Source organism: Strongylocentrotus purpuratus, unplaced genomic scaffold (assembly GCF_000002235.5).
Source record: "Strongylocentrotus purpuratus isolate Spur 01 unplaced genomic scaffold, Spur_5.0 spur5_scaffold_2, whole genome shotgun sequence".
Taxonomy (NCBI): Eukaryota; Metazoa; Echinodermata; class Echinoidea; order Camarodonta; family Strongylocentrotidae; genus Strongylocentrotus; species Strongylocentrotus purpuratus.
Window position 1 is genome coordinate 5361302 of NW_022145605.1, and position 24661 is coordinate 5385962.

Here is a 24661-nt window from a genome sequence, read left to right on the forward strand (position 1 = left end):
CTTGTAAAACCTTCCCGGGAAATTAATCAAATCTTAATCCCCTTTCCACTGATAGACTGGGTGGATGAGCAAACTATGAATATTGTCTCCGGTCGTAGACCCCATCCATGTAACATAATGGATTGAGGGGAGAGGGGAGGGGTGTGAAGTGATCATTGAAAGAAAGTATGCAGAAGCAAAGAGGGCGAAATGCAAATACAAAATACAGAAAAGTTCTGGGAAAACTCTGAAGAAAGTTAGGATTGTTGAATAAACAATAAACACTGCACATAAGCTTAACTTCAGCGGTTAAATTTTGGGCAGGTTACTCTAGTACCGGGGGTGTTTCATCAATGTTGAAATTGATTTTTTAAATAATTGTTATCGCCAAAGTAGTTATAGCTTATAATCTATTCTAGTGAGTTGTTTCTTAAGATTGATTTTATTTTCAGATCGAAGCAAGATGGTCTTGAATCAAAAGTGGTCGCTAAAGCAAGTTATTTGTATATTGCACCGTTGCCCTGTTTCCTTACAAAATATGTTTTTATAAACTGAACAATCCCTTTCTTTAAAAGTGACATGTTGGCAGCTCTCAATGATTGAACACGTTTTTATTCAAAGAAACGTAGTTACAATACCATTCAACAGCATTTTTTATGGAAAATAACACAAACCGTAAAACAGGCAAAATATGTCTTTTCACCTAAAAATATGTTTTTTCAAGTAGGCATGTGCCGTGTGAAGTGCAGTTTTTGCAGCATTAAAAAAAAAGTGTTAAAATCAGAGATCAAATCAAGTGTGAACAGTGCTTATGGGTTGTTCATACACAGTATACAGTAGCAGCTGCTTTCTTAATGGGAACATGTGCTATGTTCACATCAGCATTAGATCTCTGGTGCAAGGAGGAGAGATGGGGGGGGGGGGGTGAGGAGAGAGGCAGTGTTGCACTGTATATCAGTATGTGCATTTACAAGTTTTTAATAAAACTGATGAGTTTTTGCTGTGATTGTTTAATTCAATTAAATTTAGACTCAACACATAAAGTGCTGGTGCATGTGGGTCCCCAAATTTTAACCTTTGACCTTGATTTCTTGGTTGAATGGGTTTCATGCACAAAAAAGTCTAATACATACATGTGGGTGCATATACCTATACCCCTGTGACTATTGTTTATGTGGATTGTGGAGGCAGGGGGGGGGGGGAGGAGATTGATGATGGGGCTGGGAGATTGCATTCATCATTGAGTCTATTTATAGCAAATTGAAGAGGATGATGTTGTAAAGGCGATTATAATGCAGCATGGAAGCCGATCGAGCATGGCTCATTGATGGGCTGCCATGACGATTACTACCACTTGACATTTCCCAGGTCTAACACAATACGGTCAAATTGGAGATGGGATGAGGTCAGACAGATGAAGAGATAAGAAGAAAGAGTTAACTCCGCTCAGAGTCTAAAAGGCTATAACGCCTTTATATAACTTAACCACTATTGTGTGGGTTGGAGATCAAGGAAATAAAACAAACGGCAACTAAAATACAGTAGATTCAGAAAGTTTAATGGCAATAAATAGACTTTTAATTTTAAAAATAAAGACCAGTTGTGGTCATGCGATTGCATTGTGAAAGAAACGTTGTGGAATCGATCAGAAAAGGTTAATCATCTAGCATATAAGTATTGGTGTGTACTGCAAGGTTCTGGAATCATCCAAATGATAAGAAATTTGGCCCAGTCTTGGTAAAGTTACAAGCACTGTACACAGAAAGATGTATATGGGACTACGCGACACGTGCACGACACATGCGTGACACATGCAGGATATCTATCAGGTCCAAATAGATATAATAATTTACCAAATTAGTAGGCGGTTTTTCAGCAAAATTTGTATGATCACGTATTAGTCAAAACATATAATAAGAGCTTCCATTTCATTTTTTGAGAGAGAGGCGTTTCCAAAACTGATCTTTACCTTTAACATTTTTTACCTCATGAAATTTTGTGAGTAAATTTTGTTTTGATGTTTGTGTCAGGTGCACTTGTATCCTGTATGGGCACGCAATGACGCAATCCTTGCAAATTTCTTGTTAGTTTTATGCAAAAAAATAAAATATAGCACCAGAGAAGATTTTGAAATATTTATAGTGTTAAAGGAAACCAAAACCTTCATACTAAGTTACTTTTATTGTAAAGTTTAAGATATTTGAAAAATATCAGTGAAAATTTGAACAAAATCGGGCAAGGAATAAGGAAGTAAGAGCTTTTTAAAATGACTAGTCACTAGAGGGCGGTATTCAATTTGATGACATCAACTCTCCATGCCTTTTGCAGAGCTGCCAAGTCTCCCGGATGCGTTATTTTTTTATGCGGCACAGATTGGGGCTTTTTTTAAAAAGGGGTCTTGATTTACAGACTAATACTGGTCGTGTGCGTACTAGACAGTATAAGTAGAGGTCAGTTTTTAATAGTGTTATATTTAATCCACTACCGCATGGAAAATCATTACATCAACAATTAAAATCAAATTGGAAATCTGAAGAGGAGGCAGCACGTCAATAAGGAGAACATCACAATAATTAGTCAATAAAACTTAACTAATTTAAACGAAGAGGAATGTTATCTAAACACATAGTTCGCGATAGATATACAAACTTCTTCGCAGCGCTAATGCGCTAGCTATAAACATGACTAGTCTCACGTACGTGCAGACACTATTCAGAAGGGAAAGAACGTACTTCCCATAGGTTTAACACGCGCCATGCCCCAATCTGTGCCGCATAAAAAAATAACGCCTCCCGGATCCTGCGGGAGACTCCCGGATTTTGACCCAATATCCCGTTTTCCCGACCCCATGCAAAAATCTCCCGGATTTCCAGATTTTAAGTTGTATTATTTTCACAAACGACTGTTTCACAAGACTAGCATGTTGAGTTCGTACGTACGTATACAAACAGGTCAACACATGGCAATTCTGTAATATGAATTTTCCTGTTATCCAGTCGTCGAATATAAATTTACCGTGATATCGTACTTTATTTAACAGCGTAATAAATGAGAGTTACGCCGAACGACTGGCGGGCTAGTCTAACAAACCATTGGGAACATGTGATAATGTGAGTGGTGTTTGTGTGATAGCAATTCGCCTGCTTGCTCTGCCGGGCGGCTTCCTCGCCGGCCCCCGTAGCGTCCCGGTACGTTGGTGCCGGTTTCCAATCGGTCGCGTCAGAGCAGCCAGAAGTTGCACTGATACAACAAGCAGACTTTGTCTGCTGCGATCGGCCCAAAAAACTGCACATTTGAACATCAGTTTTTGGATTGATTTGGGGACTTTTGCGATGTGATTTTTAAGTGGATTATCATTTGATACCAACATGGCAGTGTTACTGCAGAGTGGATTTTGAAGCCGACTTTTTTTTTCTGATCTCCTTTGCCGTTGGGAACGCATCGATATAACTTGCATCTTCCGAAGGCGTAAGTCAACTTTGTCCAAAACAAGGCTGTATTTTGTTTGACTATTAAAATATCATCCAGGACAATGTCGAAGTCGAAATATTATCAGAAATATAAAGATGACTACCACTTGGAATGGCCTTGTGTTGGGAAATCTACGAAAGGCGAATACTACGCATTTTGTACAGTTTGCGGCGCAGATATCTCCATCAAGAGTGGGGGAAGAAATGATGTATTTCGCCACATCACATCTGACAAACACAAGCAAACCGCGAAATCAAGGGGCAATACAAAAGGAATACAGAGCTTTTTCAGGTTAGTATGAACAGTTCTTAGATTTGTAAAATCGAGAAATAGTCTACCCCTCCATACCATAGACCTGCGTTCATTTCGTCAGTAGTTGGGGACCTCATTAATCTCCCTAAAAATTTGACTTACTCATAAACACGTGTGCGGGACTTGAAGGGTGGATTTTCTCACGATTTTATGTTTTTATTTGAAATACTAATCTGCACGTTGACTGTTTTATGCCAGTATCATGAACTTTAATAGTTTGTTAGGTTACACACATTGCAAGACAATAGCATCATTTTTATGAATTGCTTCGATCCTTAGTTTTGAAAATTCGAATTTGACCGTTAAATCGTATTTAGCGCCCTCTCTCGGTGACAATGATGTTTTGTTAATTATCTGGCATATGCAAGGTTATTTAAAAGATTTGACCACAGAATGATAAAAAAGATAAATTCTGAAGGTTGAAGACTTTTCAGGGGAACCAGAGATCCTGAACAAAAACTTGAGAATAGACAAGAAATGGTCTGCAATTTCAAAGATGGAGGATGGCAATGGCTCAAAGAAATACACACTTCTGAGCAAAGTGATGAAATCTTTGCTTGTGATACCACATTCCAATGCTTCATGTGAAAGAGTTTTTAGCATTGTTAGGAAGAACAAAACTGATTTCAGGGGATCAATGAATTTGAAAACACTTCAAGCACTCCTAACAGAGAAAATTGCCAACACAGATGTCCCATGCTACCAAAGGGAGTATAGCAAGGACCTCCTTAGCAAACTCAAGCAAGCAACCTACCAGTCACTTCAAGGAAAACCCTCAAGCACACCCCAGTCCTTGCCTTCCACAAGTACATCCCCCATTTCACAATAGAGGTAACAGGAGTTCATAGTCTGAAATATGATGTGAAGTTCATATGTTATCAATTGTATGCAAATAAAATGTGCCATATCAAAGCCTTCCATTTTGAGAAATCATTGAAAAAATGTGTTCTAAAAGGGTTTCAAAGAGGCTTAAAACCAAGAGCTTTTGGGGGGCCTGCCCCCTGCCCCCCCCCCCCCCCCACCAGGGGCACTAAAAGGCCATTCTTGGTTCCCGCCAACATGAAGTCGTTCGATGCTGCTCTCTCAGAAATCTCCCTGATTACCCAAATCAAATGTTGGCAGCTCTGCTTTTGTACATCAAATTTCATGTTTTTCCTTCTTTCTTGTGATTGAGATAATGTACTCCCCTGAAAGCAAGATATAGAATGCAAAATAATATTCTACTTCACATGTTATGAAGTCGGATCAAGAACACAAATAAATACGAAGAAAACAAAAAAATTGTGAAATTTTATGTACAAAAGGCATAGAGAGTTGTTCACAGATGATGTCATCAAATTGAATACCGTCCTCTAGTGACTAGTCATTTTAAAATGCTCTAACTTTCTTATTCCTTGCCCGATTTTGTTCAAATTTTCACTGATTTTATTCAAATCTTTTAAACTTTACAATAAAAGTAACTTAGTATAAAGGTTTTGGTTTCCTTTAAGAGTCATAGATCCTGTAAAGTATTAATCAATGTTGACAAGAAAATCAACATTGTAATAGTACTTAAGTAGTTCTATTCATGTGGCCTGTTCCTTGTAATTTTTGGCTATTATCAGTGCTTAGAGCAGAAATTCAAAGAGAAAGTCTAGACATTGTTAGCTTCTTTTGCCTTTGCATTGTCTGCTGTCCAGTTATTTTATCCCTTTGTCCATGATACATGTATATTGACTCCAACACAGTGTCTGAGAAAAATACTGTGATTATCTACATGTAGCAGGGATAACATACTGTGTGATTATCTAGCAGGGATAAAAGAAATGAAAATCTATCGCATGGTTCAAGAGGTTTGAAAACAAGTTGCTGCTTTTGAGAATCAATAATTTTATTGAATGATGTAGAAGGTTTGAGAGCAACTCCCTCTGTTTAGAGGGGCGCCCCTCGGCCTTAGTGTTTAATGTGATAGTTTGGGGGAAGGTGTTCTGTTTAGAGCCATAAGGGCAGTAATGCATATGCTTTAACACACAAACCTAATGCCCTTCTAGTTCTGAACTGATGATATTGAGTGTACATGTGTGCTGAATTTCCTGGACAAGAACACGAATGTATTGTACAGTGACTTTTGTAGTACTGTAAAGTCCATTGGGAATTGCTTACTATTTAGACACAGGGATGATCATTACCAATACCATGAATGAATAATCAGGTCCCTTCAATTGAAATAGGTAGGAGGAATGGAGATGGAGGGGGGAAGAAGGAGGGAAAGAAGCGAGGGAGGTAGAAAGTAAAGTAGTAAAAATACATGTACCGTACATCATAGATATATGTGAGAGGATCAAAAGAAGTGTGATCGATTCTCAGTTAGGCCAACTTTCATGAATGCATGTGAATGGTCTAGTTTCAATACATTAGATTTCAATTCACAAGCATCCAATCTCATAAACATTCCTAGCTTGTCCACATCTTTGAATTGCAAAGTGCAAATATGTTACATGTTTAATGCTAGCACTTTGGCAGGACTGTTCATGTCAGTATGCTTGGCACGTATTATCATGTAAAGAGCAAATTATCTATGACAAAAAGCAATTTCCTGCCTAAAGAGAAAGGTACATACATGCACCTCAATTCTAGATCTCACATACCTCGTGTTACATACTCCATATTGAAGGCAATGTAGTAGTTGAATCTGATCAAAACATGAGGTTCCTCATTGACATTGTCACGATCGTCTAAACTAATCCCCGACGTTGCATGATCGCAAGACTTTTGACATTCGATTCACTAGCAATTTCAATTTATCCTTTGATATATAAAGTCATGCGTGTGTAACGTGATATTATACCATTGTCTTGTTTTCGTATTTTAGGTTGTGATGGTAAAAGGTATTGAAGTGGCTTTAGGTATTTTTTTTTTGAGAGTCTTTGCGATAGTGTTATTGTGGGTTTCCTGTAAGAAGGCTCGACTTTCATTGGAAGATAAATGGCTCAATGACCTTATTACGGGCATTAGCCAATCGTGACTGCCTCTACATTCAAAATGACTTGATGCTTTTCTATGAATGACAGTGTATTGTTAGGGTGTCTGTTTAAATTACTGTAAGTCATTATAAGTGCAAATACATTGGGAAGGGAACTACATGTATGCACCATTTATACATCATGTACTGAACATACACTGTTGTTTATTTCTGGTTCTAGTTTCATGATAATTTGATCTCCCTTGGGCTACTTGGGTATGATAATTCTTGAGTTGCTTCATTCAAATTTAGGTAGGCACAAATGTACTATTATATCTGTGTATCTCTCATCGATCTCTCATGATTGGAAATTTAGAATGCCTGTACCAAGGAAGGAAGGAGGGAGGGAGGGAGGGAGCGAGGGAGGGGAGATTAATTAGGAGGATAAAAGTGTGGCAGGAACAAAGAGATAGAAAGACATGGACTTACAACAAATAATGACAAGAACAGATGCATGAGATGGGGGGGGGCAAAGAGGGAGAGACAGACAGACAGAAAAGATAGAGAGAGAGGAGAGAGAGAGAGAGAGAGAGAGAGAGAGGGAGGATAGAGGATAGATCAAGAGAGAGAGAGACAGAGAATGATTACTGTACCTTCAAGATATCAGCGTGTAATTTGATGATACTTCGGGATTTTAATTTCAGGTCGCATCAATACTTTGCATTGATTACAGCTTTCTCTGCACTTAGACATTCTCACCGTCTTGTGTCACCTGTTGTGCATTGATTTTAACAAGTGATACTCGGTTGTGAAAACCTAGTTTTCCATGAATTTATAGGAGTAAACATGTACCTGGATATCAAAGCAGTAGTCACTTTGAATATAAACTAAAGACCTGTCCATTCCAGACCGGTAAGCTGATCATGCATGGATTTGAATCTTGTACAAGCCTAGTTGTACCTTACTGATAGTGAATTAGACCTATTTCTTATAATTAAAGGTTTAAAAGTATGCTCTTCTATTCTTTTAGTAAAAATTAATGTTTTTTAATCATCTACTTCCAGTATATATCTTTAAAAGCGTAAACATGGAAAGATTCTGCCCAAGTTATCTTTCTCTAGATGTGTTTAGATATATATTCTGAGGGTGCTTTATATTTGAAATGTTGTGGATAATACCTCATAGTAATCTCCTGAACATTTGATTTTCAGAGAAACCAATCAATTATTAAAGGTAAAGACCAGTTATGGTCATGCGATTGCATTGTGAAAGAAACATTGTGGAATCGATCAGAAAAGGTTGATCATCTAGCATCTAGCATCTGCAAGGTTCTGGAATCATCAAAATGATAAGAAATTTGGCCCATTCTTCGTAAAGTTACAAGCACTATACACAGAAAGATGTATATGGGACTACCCTATATCTCTCACAGACCATGAGAGAAACAAATTTACCAAATATATGAATTAGTAGGTGGTTTCCCGGCAAATTTTTTATCACCATGTATTAGTTAAAACATATTCTTTCACATGATTGGTAATGAGAGCTTCCATTTCATTTTTTGAAATTGGGGCGTTTCCAATACTGGTCTTTACCTTTAATACTTATATGTATGTGTTATCTGGATAACCCTAAACATTTTGTCATGCAAGAATCGTACCGTGATGCATACCTTTAATGAACATGTATTCATCGTCATGATCATCATTGGTTCGTTGGGACTAGGCCGTTACCCTAAAATTGTTGAACCACATGTAGAGGGTATTGAGACTTTTAGAGTTCCATGCCGGCAAGGCCCTGTGCATGCCCATTGATTGCCGAACATTTGACTTGCAAAACTACTCTCCAAGCAAGTGAATTACCATCATGTTGTATGCAATCAGTTCTATTTCTGGTGAAATATTCATGGGTGTATGCCTGCACTGGGTAATAACAGTCTGTTTGTCCGTTATGAATTCAGTTGCACGTCAGCTGTAGATTGTGAGAATCATTGAATATGTCCAAGTCCAAACTGAAGGTCGTTCAGATTTCCTTGAAGACCGGGCTTCTTTTAAAAGCAAGCAATTAATTTTTCTCGGTCTAAACCTGAATGAAATATGGCCTTGTAGCAAAGCGATTTTGGACGATCAAAAGCTATTGTCTAGGTTTAATGAGAGTACACATTTAATTATTAATTAAATATTTATTACCCTTGTTGGTATCGTTATCAGAGAGAACTTATCTGTGGCATATTCCCCCCCCCCCCCTGCAATTCCCCATGCTTGGTATTGTACACAAACATGTTAGACCCTGATGATAAAACCACTGAAATGAAATGGTGGAAGAATCAAATTTACACACTTGTACAAACATGAAGCTTTGCATGTAGAGAGTCAGAAGGGCGTTAACTCTGTGGTTAAGGCGTACGAGTTAATGCCCTCTGACTCCAAACAGACGAGTTCCTAAATATTCAAAAGCCCTGTTCCTATCAGGAAGACGTGTATCATCAAGAAATTTACCTGTTAATAAAAAATGCCATAAGTATTTGGAACTGCCTCATACATGTATATGTATCAGCAGTACTTGGTGTTTACTTTCCTTAAAAAAAATTGCATTTTCCCCCTGATATTAGCAGAACGTTGATTGAACTTGAATCCAATTATTGTAGACTGATTCTCAACTCTCCTTCCTTTCTTTCTGCTCAGGAAACATTCGAATGGTGAGAGTCCGAGTAACCACACACCTCAACAGAACATCAGAACAGCTCTCCAGCAGAGACATCTCTGGATAAGGGTCGCACTCTTTGAGAAATATCTTGCCAAAATATGTGAGAATGTATCGCAGACCGGAAGGTGAGTTTCTCTATTTCAGTATGTTTTAATTTTTAATCTGAGCACTTTTTCAGATCTTACACTTCAGTTCATACTTGATGACATGATAAAGTGCCAATTATTAATGTGACATAGTCATGAGATAAGTTTTTTTTAACGAATGAGTCTCTGAACGTTTGTAAACAAGATTTTCAATCAGAATTTTATTCTTGCTGCAGTACAACTACGGTATCTCGACTATCAGAAAGTATCATAATTAGAAATGGGTAATTTCAAAGTAATTAGATTATCATCACCCATACAACTTCTAGCCTGTAGCCTGCTTTGCCAACTTTGAATTTTACCTTGAAATTTGAAGGAAAAAAATATTCTCGTTTAACACAAGGGCAGCAGTGATATTACATTATTCAACTTATTCTCAACTTATCTTACAAAAAACTCTTTATCTGTGACTGGTTTGTAGTCTTTTATTATAAAGGTACGGTGGTTTTTGCAGTCCTATCTTTATATTGTCTGCGAGTTGTAGATATTTAGAGAGGCGCCCTTGTGATTGTAGCATTTTTCTTTCCTATTTGTTTTCATGACAGTAAATACTATGACAAAGATTGTCTTATGGCAGACCCTGTTGATGGCCCTATACTTGCATCCCTTCTTGGTAAGTAAAAGTCATTAACACATTGATGTGTATTTTGTACTACGTCCTTTGTTTGTTGTTTGGTTTATTTTTCAAGTTGATATTTAAACTATCTTTATTGGTTCCTATATTGGTTTGTTTGTTTTACCTGACTGCTATTAAAGAAAGCATGTGTATGATTGTAAGTTAGCAACCAGGGGACCGGTAGATTTAAGTCCTCTCTGAGGACTTGGTAATGAGGATTAGTCCCTTGCCTATAAGGACACTAGAACATCGATTTGGTTACAAACCCAGGACCTCCCAGTTACGAAGACCACTGCTCTACCACTGAGCAATCACGCCTCCATATCTTAATTTCAGATAACTTCCTGACAGCTTAATATGTCTCATAAGACTTCAGAGTCATATTTTAACCGTATGAGACTGGACTTCTTATTTACTTTATTTTATTTCTATTAAAGTGGAACAGTTTGCATTCTCATTCAAAGGAATTGTTGGGGTGGGGTGGTTGCTCCTTTATCCCATACCATACAGTGTACCATTACTGCAAGGTAGTAGCTGGACCGGGAGGGCAGTGGACAGGGCAAGATATTATAACTGGGGGAAGGGTAGGGGAGGGGTTGCTTGCTTCTTCACCCCTACCATCTATTCTACACATGATAATGCAGTGGCTGGGGATGGGAGGGGGAATGGGAGGGGCAGGATATGAGAATTAGAACTGGGGTTGGGGGGATTGCTTGCTCCTTCTATACCCTCACCACAAGCAGGGATGCCAGTTTTCAGGCAATAGCCTGAATTCAGCCCCTGGCGAGTTATTTTCAGACCATAGTTAGGCTTTTTTGTGTACAAAATAGCTCATTCTAGGTAATTTTCAGGCCCTCTGATCAATTCTAACTGGCATCCCTGCACAAGGCAGTGGCTGTTGGGGAGGGGGAGGGGTATTACACTAGAGCGCCAATCACATTAGCGCCGCTCCAATACATCTGTGTTCGGAGGAGGCATCTCCGGATTTGGATTTCCTCGTACTCGTGTTTTGATAAAAGGCATGGGGTCGATGGGAAATATTGATCACCGGTCGGCCATGTGTCCGCCATGACAGTTTAATGACACAGCAGCTGCCAGACAGAATGTTTGTTTTCTTTTTTGGTGCATGAATGTGAATTAGGCCTAGCCTTGAGGGTTTTCCTCTTAAGCAGTGACCTAGTGATGTTCATGTCTTTATTAGATGTTGGAATCGGTAGGGATGCGTTGGGAACAGGGTCAGAAGCAAGTTGAAGATCGGGTACAGATAAGGAATGGTTAGGCTTATAAAATATGGTAGCTTACATCTGAAGCATTAGTTTTGTATTCAAATTTTTTTCTGATATAATTTATTACCTCCTTCTGTTTTATAAAGAAATCTATTAGTCTAAGATTTATTGACGGAATTCCTCAAAAACAAAAAAAAATGTTTTTCTACTGGTATGCTATGAAGATGACTGACCAAAAAAAAGAGAGTCCTGGGTAACTTTAAATGGGAAACAATGACTTTATTGATACAGAAAACTTTCATCGGTTGGAGATAATGATAAAATGTAGTTTTTGAAGCTTCTAGCCTTCTACCAACCTTGAATTTTGCTGCGCAAGCTACATGTAAGTGATCAGTCACGTTTTGTTAGCTGCACTGCCTGGTGTCCCTGTGATCACTGGACCAAAGATAGGTGACAACAGGTACCCATTGTCCCTGTTTAGTGGTCCAGTGAGGACACCAGGCAGTTCAGCTAAGAAAACTGATCACTTAGCTTGAGAAAGTCCACAGGAGTGGACGAAAGCTTGCGCAACAAAATTCAAGATTGGTAGAAGCTTCTTAAACTACATTTTAATGGCTCTCTTGTTTTTGTTTTCGAAAACTAAAGTTTGCCCATATGCCGTGGAATATTCTTAATACACATAAAAACAAAAGTCATAATGATGTTTCTTGCCATACTACAGTCGGACCCTGTGCACTGGACTACTCTAAGATGAAGACTGCTGACCACTACTGGACAGACCCCCCTGCAGATGAGCTTGTCCAGAGGCATCGGATACACAGCGCTGGACCTGGGGTCACCTCGGGCAACAATTCACCAAGAAGACCTGGTCTACAGGTGTGTAAAATGACCTTTATGTTCTCTCTAGTCACCTTATGGTATTGAACTGTTAGTCTCATTGCTACATTGAAACATTTTTTAGGTGATAAGCAAAGATGTGAGGCTTTATGAAGAGCTATGTTTTTTCTTTTAAATAGAGATGTTCTAATCATATTAATACATTATTTATTTAAAAAAAAGACATTACAACAATGTTTTCAGTTATAGGGGGATTTGGGGCATATGTCTAATCAGGGCCATGTATTATAAAGCCTTTTGATTGATTGTAAGGTTGATATTGAGCGTAAGTCTACGGCCCACCGTGTATTGATCAAACTTAAGATCAATCATAACTCTTTATAATACGAGGCCCAGGGAGGGGATTGGCCATGTGGATGTATCAAGAATGGAGGGGAAGGGTTATATGCCCTTCATAAAACACCTGTTTCTGCACCTGTACAGTGAAAAATACAGTTCACTTGTACTATTACATCAATGTGCAGTAATGACATGAGAATATTTTCCATAGAATGCTTCATACAAACGCCAGTAAGTGCCGTGAATTGGACTAGCAAATTTCTAATTCCTTATGGAGGTTAATCTAAGGTGTGTGCCCTGGTTTAAAACAGGTTCAGCGTATCCCTGCCAATGTCTGGGGAGACGATAAGTAAGGGATTGGTGTCAACAAAGGCATCCAGGTAGTGAAAGGGTGTATGAGAACCATGATGATGAATCTGATGATGATGATCATCATCATTGCCATGGGGCCTATGCCAAAATGCCATCCTTTGTATTAGCAAGAAGTAACTTCTTGGTATTAGGCCTTTTTTTTTTAAATTTTGTATTGCCATTTAGGTGTCAAAACATGGGTCGGTCGGTCGAAAATCTTTTTTCTTTTTTTCTTCCCCTCTTTGGGCTGATATTTTTCAGTTTTGAATGATTTAATATTTTGTTTCTCTAAAAAATAGTAATATTTTTTTTTTTAAGCCGACCGTACATTGCAAGACTTTTGGGTTGGTCGCAAAGGGCAATTGAAAACCTTATTTTGTAGGCCTTACTGGGAACAAATCTTTCCTTGCTATTTTTTTTTTTTTTTTTTTTTTTGTATGACATAGGCTAATGTACATTTATTTGGTTTATGTAGTATTAAATTACAGTGCAGTTTGATTATGCACTATACTTGTTTAATCTTAATTAGCCAAAGACAGGTACTTCTGTTGTCATCCATGTCAAAGGTCAACTTGACCTGTGAAATGATAATCACAGCTGTCATCTTTAATGAGGGGGGGGGGGGTGAACGAATTTAAAGCCAACCTAGTTCATAAATTTGAAATGGAATGAATACAATTTTCTCTTGTTCCTCTATATCATCATCATCATCATCAAACGCCAGGTCTGTTACAGACATCGGCGCTCATGGCCCTCCATTGCTGTCTAGTAAATGCTATTCTTATAAAGCTGGTATTGCTGATTTCATTTTGGTTGCCTATTTGTTCAAGCTTTGCAAAAATATATGATGTGTTGCCTTCCCCTATACATTAATGTCTAGTGTGGTAAAATCACTGTACATGGTCTTATTATTATCATTATTCAATGTTTTTCAACTCATTTTTTAGGTCAAGAAAACAGCTACGGGTACGACGCCAGAAGAGCACTGTAGGACACCGGTCTCAGCTAGGGACTATGTGGAATCATTACATCAGAACTCTAGAAGTACGCTGCTATATGGCAAGAACAACGTCTTGGTACAACCTGTAAGTTGACCCATCTTCTTTCCTTCAATTCTATTCAATTGCATGTGTGCTTTATATGGTAAGAACAATATCTTTTTAGACATTTTATAAATTAGAACTCTAGGAGTACGCTGCTATATGGCAAGAACAACGTCTTGGTTTAACCTGTAAGTTGACCCATCTTCTTTAATTCAATTCTATTCAATTACATGTGTGCTTTATATGGCAAGAACAATGTCTTTTTAGAACTTTTGGGGGAAACAATTTTTACTTAATTAGTTGAATCTTTTAAGTTCAAAATAATCAATTGAACATTTTATATGAAATCTAAAAATGCACTGCAAACATAAGGAAAACCGTTTTGTAAATTCGCTAGTTACATGTAATACACACATCTATAAAATTTGACACATACTGAAGTGGCATTTATATGACATGATTTATTTTGGGTAGTTTTTGTTTTTTAATGTTGAACTACATGTCTTTAAATAGTTTGTTGAGAATTGTCAGGTTAAATTTGTTGTCTAGCAATATACAACTTGATTTTGGGGTAGAATAATCCTCTTTTAAGTTTTTCAATATTTTCTGATTTGAATACTTGCACAATGCCCATCTACAAACATTGTCGTCCAGATAGAAAAAGCCGATTTACATCTATTTGCAATACGAAAAGGAAAGTGTGACAATAATGATCGATGAAGTAGTTTCTATTATTTCATACAAGAAGGTCAGTTCTGTCAGTATTTAGCTTAATCTAATTTTAATTCACTAAATCAAATTAAAGTCCATGCTTTGAGGGCAAGGCCAATATATATGGCAATCGTTTCATTATTTTCTTCTTTAACCGTTCAGAGTTTCTGTTGAATTGAATGTGATAGTAACTCTGTAAGATGGCTATTTTTTAATTTGCTGGAAACTTGAAGATGTATTTTTCAATAATTAAAAACTCTGAAAGTGTAGGCTAAATTCAAATGCTGCATTAATATCATAAAACACCAACATCATCTAACTTTGTTGAACTCTTCATATATCAGAAATAAGGATGAATTGTACCAGCAGTTCATGTGCTACCCATAGGTTGTTTTTGTCCTGTCAAACAGATGGCAATCTATCTCTTACTTTGGATGTTTCTGTTTTTATATGTTGTTAGTATCAAAGGCAGGTTTAACATGCCCTTGAGGATGATTTTAATCACAGATCAGCTCGCTAAGTTTTTAGTAGGGATGCTGAATTCAGATATTTATGCCATTGTTTTGGATAGGCCTTTAACTTTAACATACCCATGTGGGTACTGCGTGTAACAACGCCAATCTATTGTCGTCCATGTTTTCTGAGAAATGGCGAGGAGAAGCATGTCAAAATGAAATTGTTACAACCCCATCGCTCCATCGCTTGCATGTCTGGAGTCTTGAAACCAATTACCACTGGATTGCCAGGGGGACATGAACACACAAAGAAGATGCTAGAGATGCAGCCAAGATCGTGATCATCGCATCCCCACTTTTTTATTTTTTTATTTAGAAGATGTAGCTGGAGATGGGCATTCCGTGTTCAGCATCTGAATTTTAATTAATTCCTGCTTCTGCCTTGCCCATGGGTGAATTCAAATATGAGGGAGCGAGGAAGATGCGAGAATGGAAGTTGTTTTGCTCAAGATGTCTCCACGCATCTTCAAGAAAATATTCAGCTATACTGTTTATCCTCATGAGAAATCTTGTTTTGACTGGACAATGTTGGCTCAAATTTTAGCTTATAGAAAAAAACCAAGAGCGATGGTGAGATATTTGGGGATGAATCCAGATATTTACATCACATTTTGTTGCCAAGAGGCATCTGTTATGACATTGCATTGTCTGTTAAGTGTTATTCTACTGGGATGTCTCGCTGTGACAAGAAATTACTGCGGATATGTTTCTAAGAAAAACAACCTCGGCTTTAGATCTTTCAAAAATGACTTTCAACATTTTGCAAAATATCTTGATAATCTAGAGATGATGTTGGGTAGATGTTTTGTATCCCGATTATAATCATAATATTATTTTGAGTCATGGGCAGTGCTTTTTCCTTATAAATATGAGTAGAAGTGAGATTTTGAGGAGAATCTCCAAATCTTGAAAATATTTTGTTTACTCAGGATTAGTCAAAAGAATTCATCTTAGAGATATTGTGTATGTATATTTGGCCCTGGTGGACACTATACTGATCCCATTTAGAATATTGGCCTGACTGAGCAGCAATGCAATTCCTCTGTAAACATTATTGTAAACTAATATACAGTGGAACCTTGTTATAATGAGGTCCTTGGAACCATGGAGATTACCTTGTCATCTCAGGAATCCTGTTATATAATATCAGGGTTAAAAAAAAAATTAAAAGAATATAAAGAGTGGGATCCAGCAATTTCACCTTGTTATATCAGAGTAAAAGATGAAGTTGAGTTCTGGTCATACGATTGCATTGTGAAAGAAACGGTGTGGAACCAACCAGAAAAGGTTGATCATCTAGCATATAAGAATTTGTGTGTATTTCAAGGTTCTGAAATCATCAAAATGATAAGAAATTTGGCCAAGTCTTGGTAAAGTTACAAACACTTGCACAGAAAGATGTATATGGGACTACACGAAGACGTGGCGTAAAAAGTCGCCCCCCCCCCCTGATTTGTATACGATGTTACATGCATATTTCGAATATGAAGGCATTTGAAGAGCCATGCTTTTCAGGGAACATGTCTTAACTGATGTTCTTCCACACTTGCATAATTAGAATGAGTAATGCACACAAATTATTTTTCACCTCTTCCCAGAACTCAACCTTCTCTTTAATGAGGTTCCACAGTAGTTTTAGGTAATCTTTGATATTTTCAGGACAATTTTTGACATTTCCACACAAAAATTGTATCTCAGAAAATACATGTTGATGATTTTTTTTTTCTTTTTTATCACTGAATTATGTATGCGGGAATCAATTGTTACCACTGACTGAATTGTTCACTACTTTTTTTTTGAAGTTTCGAAAGAAATCTTGTTTTAAAAGAATTCTAAAATGTCTTCATATATTATTTCCTCCAAAAAAAGCTCACTTGAACAAACAAAAGGGCAATTTTGACATTGTCTTATTGATGCACACATGTCCATTGTCGCATTTGATTTAAGCCATTCTGTCAGTTTTCTTTAACTGTGATTTTTAAATAAGGTATTGAATTTTTCCTTATGAAATTTTAAAATCAATTGAAATCAATCACACATTGCCAATCTCTCTATTATATTGCTTTTTATAATGTTAGTGTGGCAGTGGGTACAGATCTCTCTCATTTTATCCATTTTCCTTTTTTCTGTTTGGGATTTAAATGTCTTAATGCTTTGGGAATGAACTGGAAGTAAGAGGTAGAATGTGATTGCTCTACTTGATCTTTGATGTGAGAGATAATCCTTGCAGGCAATGAACCAAAACCGCTACCTTGTCTTTCCGTCTGAATTGATTTGCTCTGAAATTAAGCAGGACCTACTTTTATCAACCTCGCACTGCTTACATGGTATCTTCCTCGGCATCTAGGTCGTGGTAACACCCCTCTCTTGTCAGACTGATTTATCCATTTGAATGTTTTCTGTGCGGATTCGATGCCTCATTTGCTTCTGGAACGAGGCAAAGAACGGGATTGGACGTCATACGATCCTCCGCGCGAGAGAAAATACTTACAGGCAACGAGCCGTAACTACCAAACTCGTTGTCGATCCATCTCCAATTCGTCTGCTCTGATGTGTTCAGCATGTTAGAAAGCGTCTCAGTTACCTTGCGATTTTCTGCTACAGAGAATGTCCAATTTTAGAGACCAAATGATTTACTCATAGTTCTATTGCCCCTATTGTAATATGGAGCTCTTGCAAGGCTTAAAGGAAAACACATTGTTGATAGTAAGGTGCTTTTAGTGAAAGCATAATAATCAGAACTAATCAGAAAAGCTGATAAGTGAAAGTAGTTAGGAAAATTCTTTTCACCGTCTTTAGAGGCTATTAAATATATCTCATATGATGATTATGATTAATTCATTCCAAAATATGTATTCCAGCCCTTTGGCTGTATTGTAAAATATTCCTTAACAAACTTATGTACATAATAAGTTATTACACAAATGTATATCCTAACAAATATAGGGGAAATTTAGTATATTTTGTGACAATGATATTATGTCTATTTCTCCATTTTCTGCACTAGGATTTTTTAGATACAAATGACATACATGTACTAATGCTCCAAATGTACACAACCTCCTACAGGAAAAGGAGTCAGAAAATAAGTGTATAAGCAGAGAGTTGTATCTTGATGACATCACAATCACATGACCAAGTTGCCAAATTGAGGTTCTCATTGTCGCTATTTTAGAAAGAGATCTTTACAATTGCCATAAACACATTGATAGATCTTTTACCACATCATACATGTATCTACCTGTTCAGGCAGTTTTTAGATCTATTGCTCGTACAGAAGGTGTTTAGATGTTGCTAACTAGTTTTGGGGTTTGCAATTATAGCCTACATAGCGATCATCGTCCCACATCATGACCACAAAGTAAACACACTTGAAACTGAATCGGAGACTAGTGGGTCATCCTTGTTGCAATGTGTAGTTTAATTCCCTGTCTCTGCCGTTCCGTCTCTTTGCTTCATTTTCTGTTTCTCTGTCTATTTCTCTGTCTGATTGTCTGTTTGTCTCGCTGTCTCTTCTTTACTCCCTCTCCCCCCCTGACTCTCTCTCTCTCTCTCTCTTCTCTCTCTCTCTCTCTCTCTCTCTCTCCCTCTCTCTCTTCTCTCTCTCTCTCTCTTCTGTCTCTCTCTCTCTCTCTCTCTTTCTCTCTCTCTTCTCTCTCTCTCTCTCTCTCTCTCTCTCTCCCTCTCTCTCTTCTCTCTCTCCCTCTCTCTTCTTCTCTCTCTCCCTCTCTCTCTTTCTCTCTCTCTCTTCTTCTCTCTCTCTCTCTTCTCTCTCTCTCTCTTTCTCTCTCTCTCTCTCCTCCATTCTCTTCCCCCCTCTCTGTCTCTGTATGTATGTCCATCTGTCTCTTTCTATTCTTCTATCTGTTTGTCTCTTCTCTATCTCTTTCATTTTCTCTTCCTCCAGTCTCTTCTGTCTCTGAGGAGTACTACATTTGCAAGCTTCTCACGTATAGTGTTTCAATCGTTTTGCATCTAGGGGATCCCAAGTTCTTAAGTCATAGAAGGACTTGTGCATTTGGCTGCTAAGGCATCAGTCCTGATTATCAAGCTCCATACTTCAAAGCTGTATACATCCCCAGGTTGCTCGTCTGTGGACATCTTTCCTCAGCACCTGAGGTTGAAATGAAAATCAATTTCCTGAACATTATCATAGCATTAAGAAACATGTCTGAAAACTTGCATTATTCATCAGTTAGCTGTACCGGTTCTGACAAAAATGATACATTACAATTTTTACTCTTATCATTAGTATCATTATTTCATATTATCATCACTATCATCAATCATTACCAGCATCACCATTGTTTTCCCCATTATTATCATAATCATCACTATAAATATGATGCTCATTATCATCAGCATCTCCATCCATCGTTCCTCACCATTCATGTCATTAGTGAACGTGATATGGAATACAACACTCTTTGCAAACATTTCTTGCACATTGCCAAACATGAGATATTACGGAGTGCATCACTTATTGTATGCAAACATCACACCGACATCTCACACAATCCAAGACCAATTTCTAAAAGCAAATAACACAAGATTGGATTGAAATTGCTTTTGTGTTGACAGTCATGTTTTAGTGGTGAACATTTTGCTTTCGCCATCTTCCCTCCTAATCCCCATGAATATTAAAGTTTGTCATTTGTTAGTTTTAAATTCAACATCCCTTTCTTTTACATTGCAGAGGACCAGCACAATGTACAGTGAAACCTGTCTACAAAGCCCACCAAAGAGAACAAGAATTGTGGTCTTTATAGGCAGGTGGTCTTTATGTACATGTTCCTTTAGTACATGTTTCATGAGAAACCATTTTCAAGGGAAACCAAAAATATGGTCTCTGTAGACAGGTGGTTTTTCTATACAGGTGATCGCTCAAGCAGGTTTGACTGTACATGTATGTTGAAATGAGTCTCAAAAGCACCTTTGAAATTGAAGTTCATATCGATGTGCCTCCTTGTGCTTTTCATATATCCAGAAGAAAATAATATTCCCATTGAAGAAGCATATTTCAAGGAATCGTCAGAGAACAAACATAGGGAGAGATAAAAAGCCAGTGTTTGTCTGATCTGATCCTTAATCGTTGCTAGGCAACGGGATGACATCACTTGGTCCCTGTTCAATGGTAGATGCAGAGAGAGAGAGAGAGACTCTCAATGTGAAGACGACCATACCATATGTTTGCTTTCAGGATGGTGTTACGAAGATTCCTCATCTCTTAATATATTCTACTGTATGTGGAATCTTGCACAGTTCTTGATCCCTCTTTGATTATCATTTGTGTGAAAAATGAATGCTTAGAGATGAAATAGACTTAAAGTCTCAGATCCTTTGCCATCAACTACAGTTTTATATACTGAAAATGAGAACATGATATATATACTTGCAGTGAAAAGGATAAATGAAATACTTGGAACTTTCAAGTAATTTTGTTGTAAATTGGTATTGGATAAGAACTTCCCTTTGACAGGTATTCAATTTCCTTTTCCCAACACAAGTGGTTTTGTTTGCTTGTCAATATTTTGACGATGTTTTGTCGGCTTGTCAGACTCAAAGCTAAATCCTTTGAGTGCTAGGCTCCAAATAGATTGTATCTATATCTGACTTTATATTTTTCCTTTTCCTATCTCATTTTCTAGTTATATCTCTCTGTTATCCCTCCCTTTCCCTCTTTCTGCATGTGTCTCTGTCTCCTTTTGTGGTTCTGTATCTTTTCTCTCAAGTCTTCTCTCTCTCTCTCTCTCTCTCTCTCTCTCTCTCTCTCTATCTATGTCATTCTTATTATCTCCATCTGCTCCTACCCCTCTCTATATCTATATCTCTCTTTTTGCCAATCTCCTATATTTTCTGTTTTTTTCCCTCAATTTCTCTTTATTCTTCCCCCTCTCTCGTAAGTCATAACGATACCGGTATATCACTTTTACTGCGCACCTTTCTTGCAGTGGTGTTTAAATTGTTTTTCGTCTTTTTTTTACCTAATTTTGAACGGTTTGTAATGACATTTAAAAATCTTTTCACCCCCAACGATCAAGCAAATTAAAAATGTATCATCTTTCTTCATCTTTTTTTTCTTCTTCCTCCTCTTCTTTCTATCGCTCTTTTACAGAAAGAAGACATTGCATTGATCCCAGGCTATCTGTCATTACATCAGACGGCTCTCCATCTCACCATCAAGTGGACTCCTAACCAGCTCATGAATGGAGGAGGAGCGGAGGAGACGGAGACGGAGGGTGAAAAAAGGTATCAATATATTTCTCTATCCTTCCATCTTTTGATATTTTTAATAAGTGTAATTACTTAATTGTGGAAAATTGTAGGATGGAGACATGGAGTGAAAAAAGGTATGAATTTATTTGTCCATCCTACAATACTTGACGTATGTCTTCCTTTTATATCTCACTGTCTGATAATGTCTGTCTACCTCTTTAGAGAAATACCTTGCCAGAAGAGAGCCCGAAAGACGTTAATTCATCATTTTACAGAGTTAACGCCCTTTTGGCTATCAGCAGATACACGACTAAGAACTTAGTTTATCCTCTTAATAAAAGTGTGTTTGTGCTACTGTGGGAAGCTATGTTTCAGAGATGAAGCGTGAAAAAAATAGGTATGAACTTTCTCCTTGTGAGTCTCCCTTTTAATACCTTATGTGTGATACTGCCTATCTGCAACGTGTTTAGAGAAATATTGTGCCTGAGAGCCAGAAAGGCATTAATTCATTTCATTCACAGAGGTTTAATGCCTCATCTTAGACAACAGGGATCTAAATTATCTTCTCAAGAAGCGTGATTGTGTATTAAACTGTGGTGGTCTGGTGGAGATGGAAAGTGAACAATTATGGAAAGTGGGGAAAAAATAGCAAATTTATGTGACATTTACATTAATCATTATTATTATTATGTATTTGACCAATCAGCAAACACACAATGAGTATAGAAATTTCATAATATATGCAAACAGTGTTAGGAAAGTGGAGAGGAGAGAGAGAGAAGGATACAGTCTGCTGGTCAGGGGTGACAAAAGCAATTGAAATTACTATTACTCGAAAGCATGTCACCCCCCCCCCCCCCCCATGGCACTTATAGCAATGTTTCATGAAGAGTTTGAAACAATCAAGCTGTTTTCTTTAACACATGTACATGTATAATTGTACACATATGGGTGATATTTTCTGCTATAGATCTGATTTTATGAAGGATATATACCGGTACATAGATTTTAATGAGACTTTTAGAGCATAAACCATTGCTCCATTGTAAAGCAATATATCATGGCACATTGAGTGTTTTCCTTTTCTTTGCTTTTTTGTTATTTGAGAAAATCCAAAATTCAGGGAATTGTTGTTTGCTGGATTTAGGAACCTATGGAATTTTCTAAAAATAAGTCAACTAGATATCCTAGCACCAATGGACTGTCGTGGGTTGCCCGACGGCTCGTGTTTGCTATCTAAATGGTTCCAAGGGTAACATGGCAAATGCGGTCAAAATTTATGTTTAGCTTTTGGAATTGGATAGGAGAGATTTATAATGTCAGGTTCTATATTTGAATATTGTTTTGAACATGTTCAAATGGCCCAAAGAGTTTTGTCCGAATATGGGAACATATGAGGGAATTACTGGGAAATACAGGTGTTATTATCCACACTTTCTTAGAAGAAATGGCATGATAATTTATGATGCTATGCCGCTTTAGCCTGGAATGGGAATTTTCCTGATTTGAATTTTAAAGGTGTGTTATTGTCCCTGTTCTGAATGGTATTTTTGCTTACGGAGTCTGGAGTAGATAGACTAATCCCTGAAGGTTTTTTTAAAAGTGATTCAAGGGTCATTCATCATTACACTTTCATTGTCATTTTTAAAGCATAAATGATATTGATTATTACCAGCACATTTTATTAGATTAAAATGCGCTCGTGTTAAAAGAGAATACATGTAAAATATGAAAATGATCATCCAAGTACAGCTCATAAATTAATAAACTAAATCGTGAGTGTCATATACATGTACCAGCATTTTTTTTAAACAAAATTTGTTTTTCTATAAAAACCTATATCACGCTATGACATACGTGTATGTGCTTTCATAGTGCTTTAGAAATTATTTTCCTGGCTTAAAGAAAAGGTTGAGTTCTGGTAAGAAGTGAAACATAATTTGTGAGCATTATCCTTGTATTATGCAAGTGTGGAAGAACATCAATAAAAAATGTTCCCTTTTAAAGCATGACTCTTCAATTGCCTTACTATTCTAAATATGGCATGTATGTAACATCATATAAATCGGGACAGATCTCATGTAGTCCCATATACATCTTTCTAACTCTACCAAGACTGGGCCAGATTTCTTATTATTTTGATGATTCCAGAACCTTGCAGTACACACCAATACTTATATGCTAGATAATCAACCTTTTCTGATCGATTCCACAACGTTTCTTTCACAATTTAATCGCATGACCAGAACTCAACTTTATCTTTAAGCTCGATCAACAATGCTTGTTGAGGATAGGATCTTTCCAGGTAGCTGTTATAAACCTGGGTCAAGAGAGGCAACTGTAGATAAAATTACATGTCCCATGTTATATCCATTAGACATGAATCTAAATCTAGAACATCTTGACTTCAGTAAGTGACTTCTACTAGTGAATAAACCAAAAGCACTATACAACCATACTCCCCCAGTATTAAAGGGGCAGCTCACCTGGCATTAATTAAAAGCAGAATAAGGGAAACTTATTAGTAAGTTTTTCTTAATAGTGTGATAAAGAACAGAAAACTATGTATTTGTACAGTTTTATATCAAACCCAAATTCCATTTGTTTTGTACTAAGAATTATGAATAATATCCCTCCTCTTGCTTGACAATGTCAGAATGGATTTGTATGAGAGAGAGAGAGAGAGAGAGAGAGAGAGAGAGAGAGAGGGGGAGGGAGAGAGAGAGAGGGGGAGAGAGAGAGAGAGGGAGAGAGAGAGAGAGAGGGGGAGGGAGAGAGAGAGAGGGGGAGGGAGAGAGAGAGAGAGAGAGAGAGAGAGGGGGAGGGAGAGAGAGAGAGGGGGAGGGAGAGAGAGAGAGAGGGAGGGAGAGAGAGAGAGAGAGAGAGGGAGGGAGGGAGAGAGAGAGGGGGAGGGAGAGAGAGAGAGGGGGAGGGAGAGAGAGAGAGGGAGAGAGAGAGAGAGAGAGAGAGGGAGGGAGAGAGAGAGAGAGAGAGAGAGGGAGAGAGGGAGGGGGAAAGGGGGGGGGGGGGTAACAAGCAGCTATTTTATGGTCTGTAACATCACAATGTAAAAGATTTAAAAATTTCATTTAATATAGTCACACAATGTGGAGCGACGGGGTATGAGACGATGAAACGGTTGGCTCAAGACCGAGGAACCTGGAGAGGGGCTTGGAGAGACACTTGATATGGAATTTTTAATGGGTCACTGAACCTGTCATGAACTGACAGATCACTATTGATGATGATTAG

At 37.6% G+C, this 24661-nt stretch overlaps 1 protein-coding gene across 1 annotated transcript in view; it reads left to right on the forward strand.

Annotated features, from left to right (window-relative positions):
• LOC583524 (small G protein signaling modulator 2) overlaps positions 1-24661 on the forward strand; it is a 90712-nt gene that overhangs the window by 34336 nt on the left and 31715 nt on the right. The window contains exons 5-9 of the mRNA XM_030991489.1: positions 9388-9534; positions 10101-10168; positions 12119-12273; positions 13872-14009; positions 21309-21442. Coding sequence (XP_030847349.1) covers positions 9388-9534; positions 10101-10168; positions 12119-12273; positions 13872-14009; positions 21309-21442 — 642 coding nt within the window. The remainder of the gene's footprint in view (positions 1-9387; positions 9535-10100; positions 10169-12118; positions 12274-13871; positions 14010-21308; positions 21443-24661) is intronic.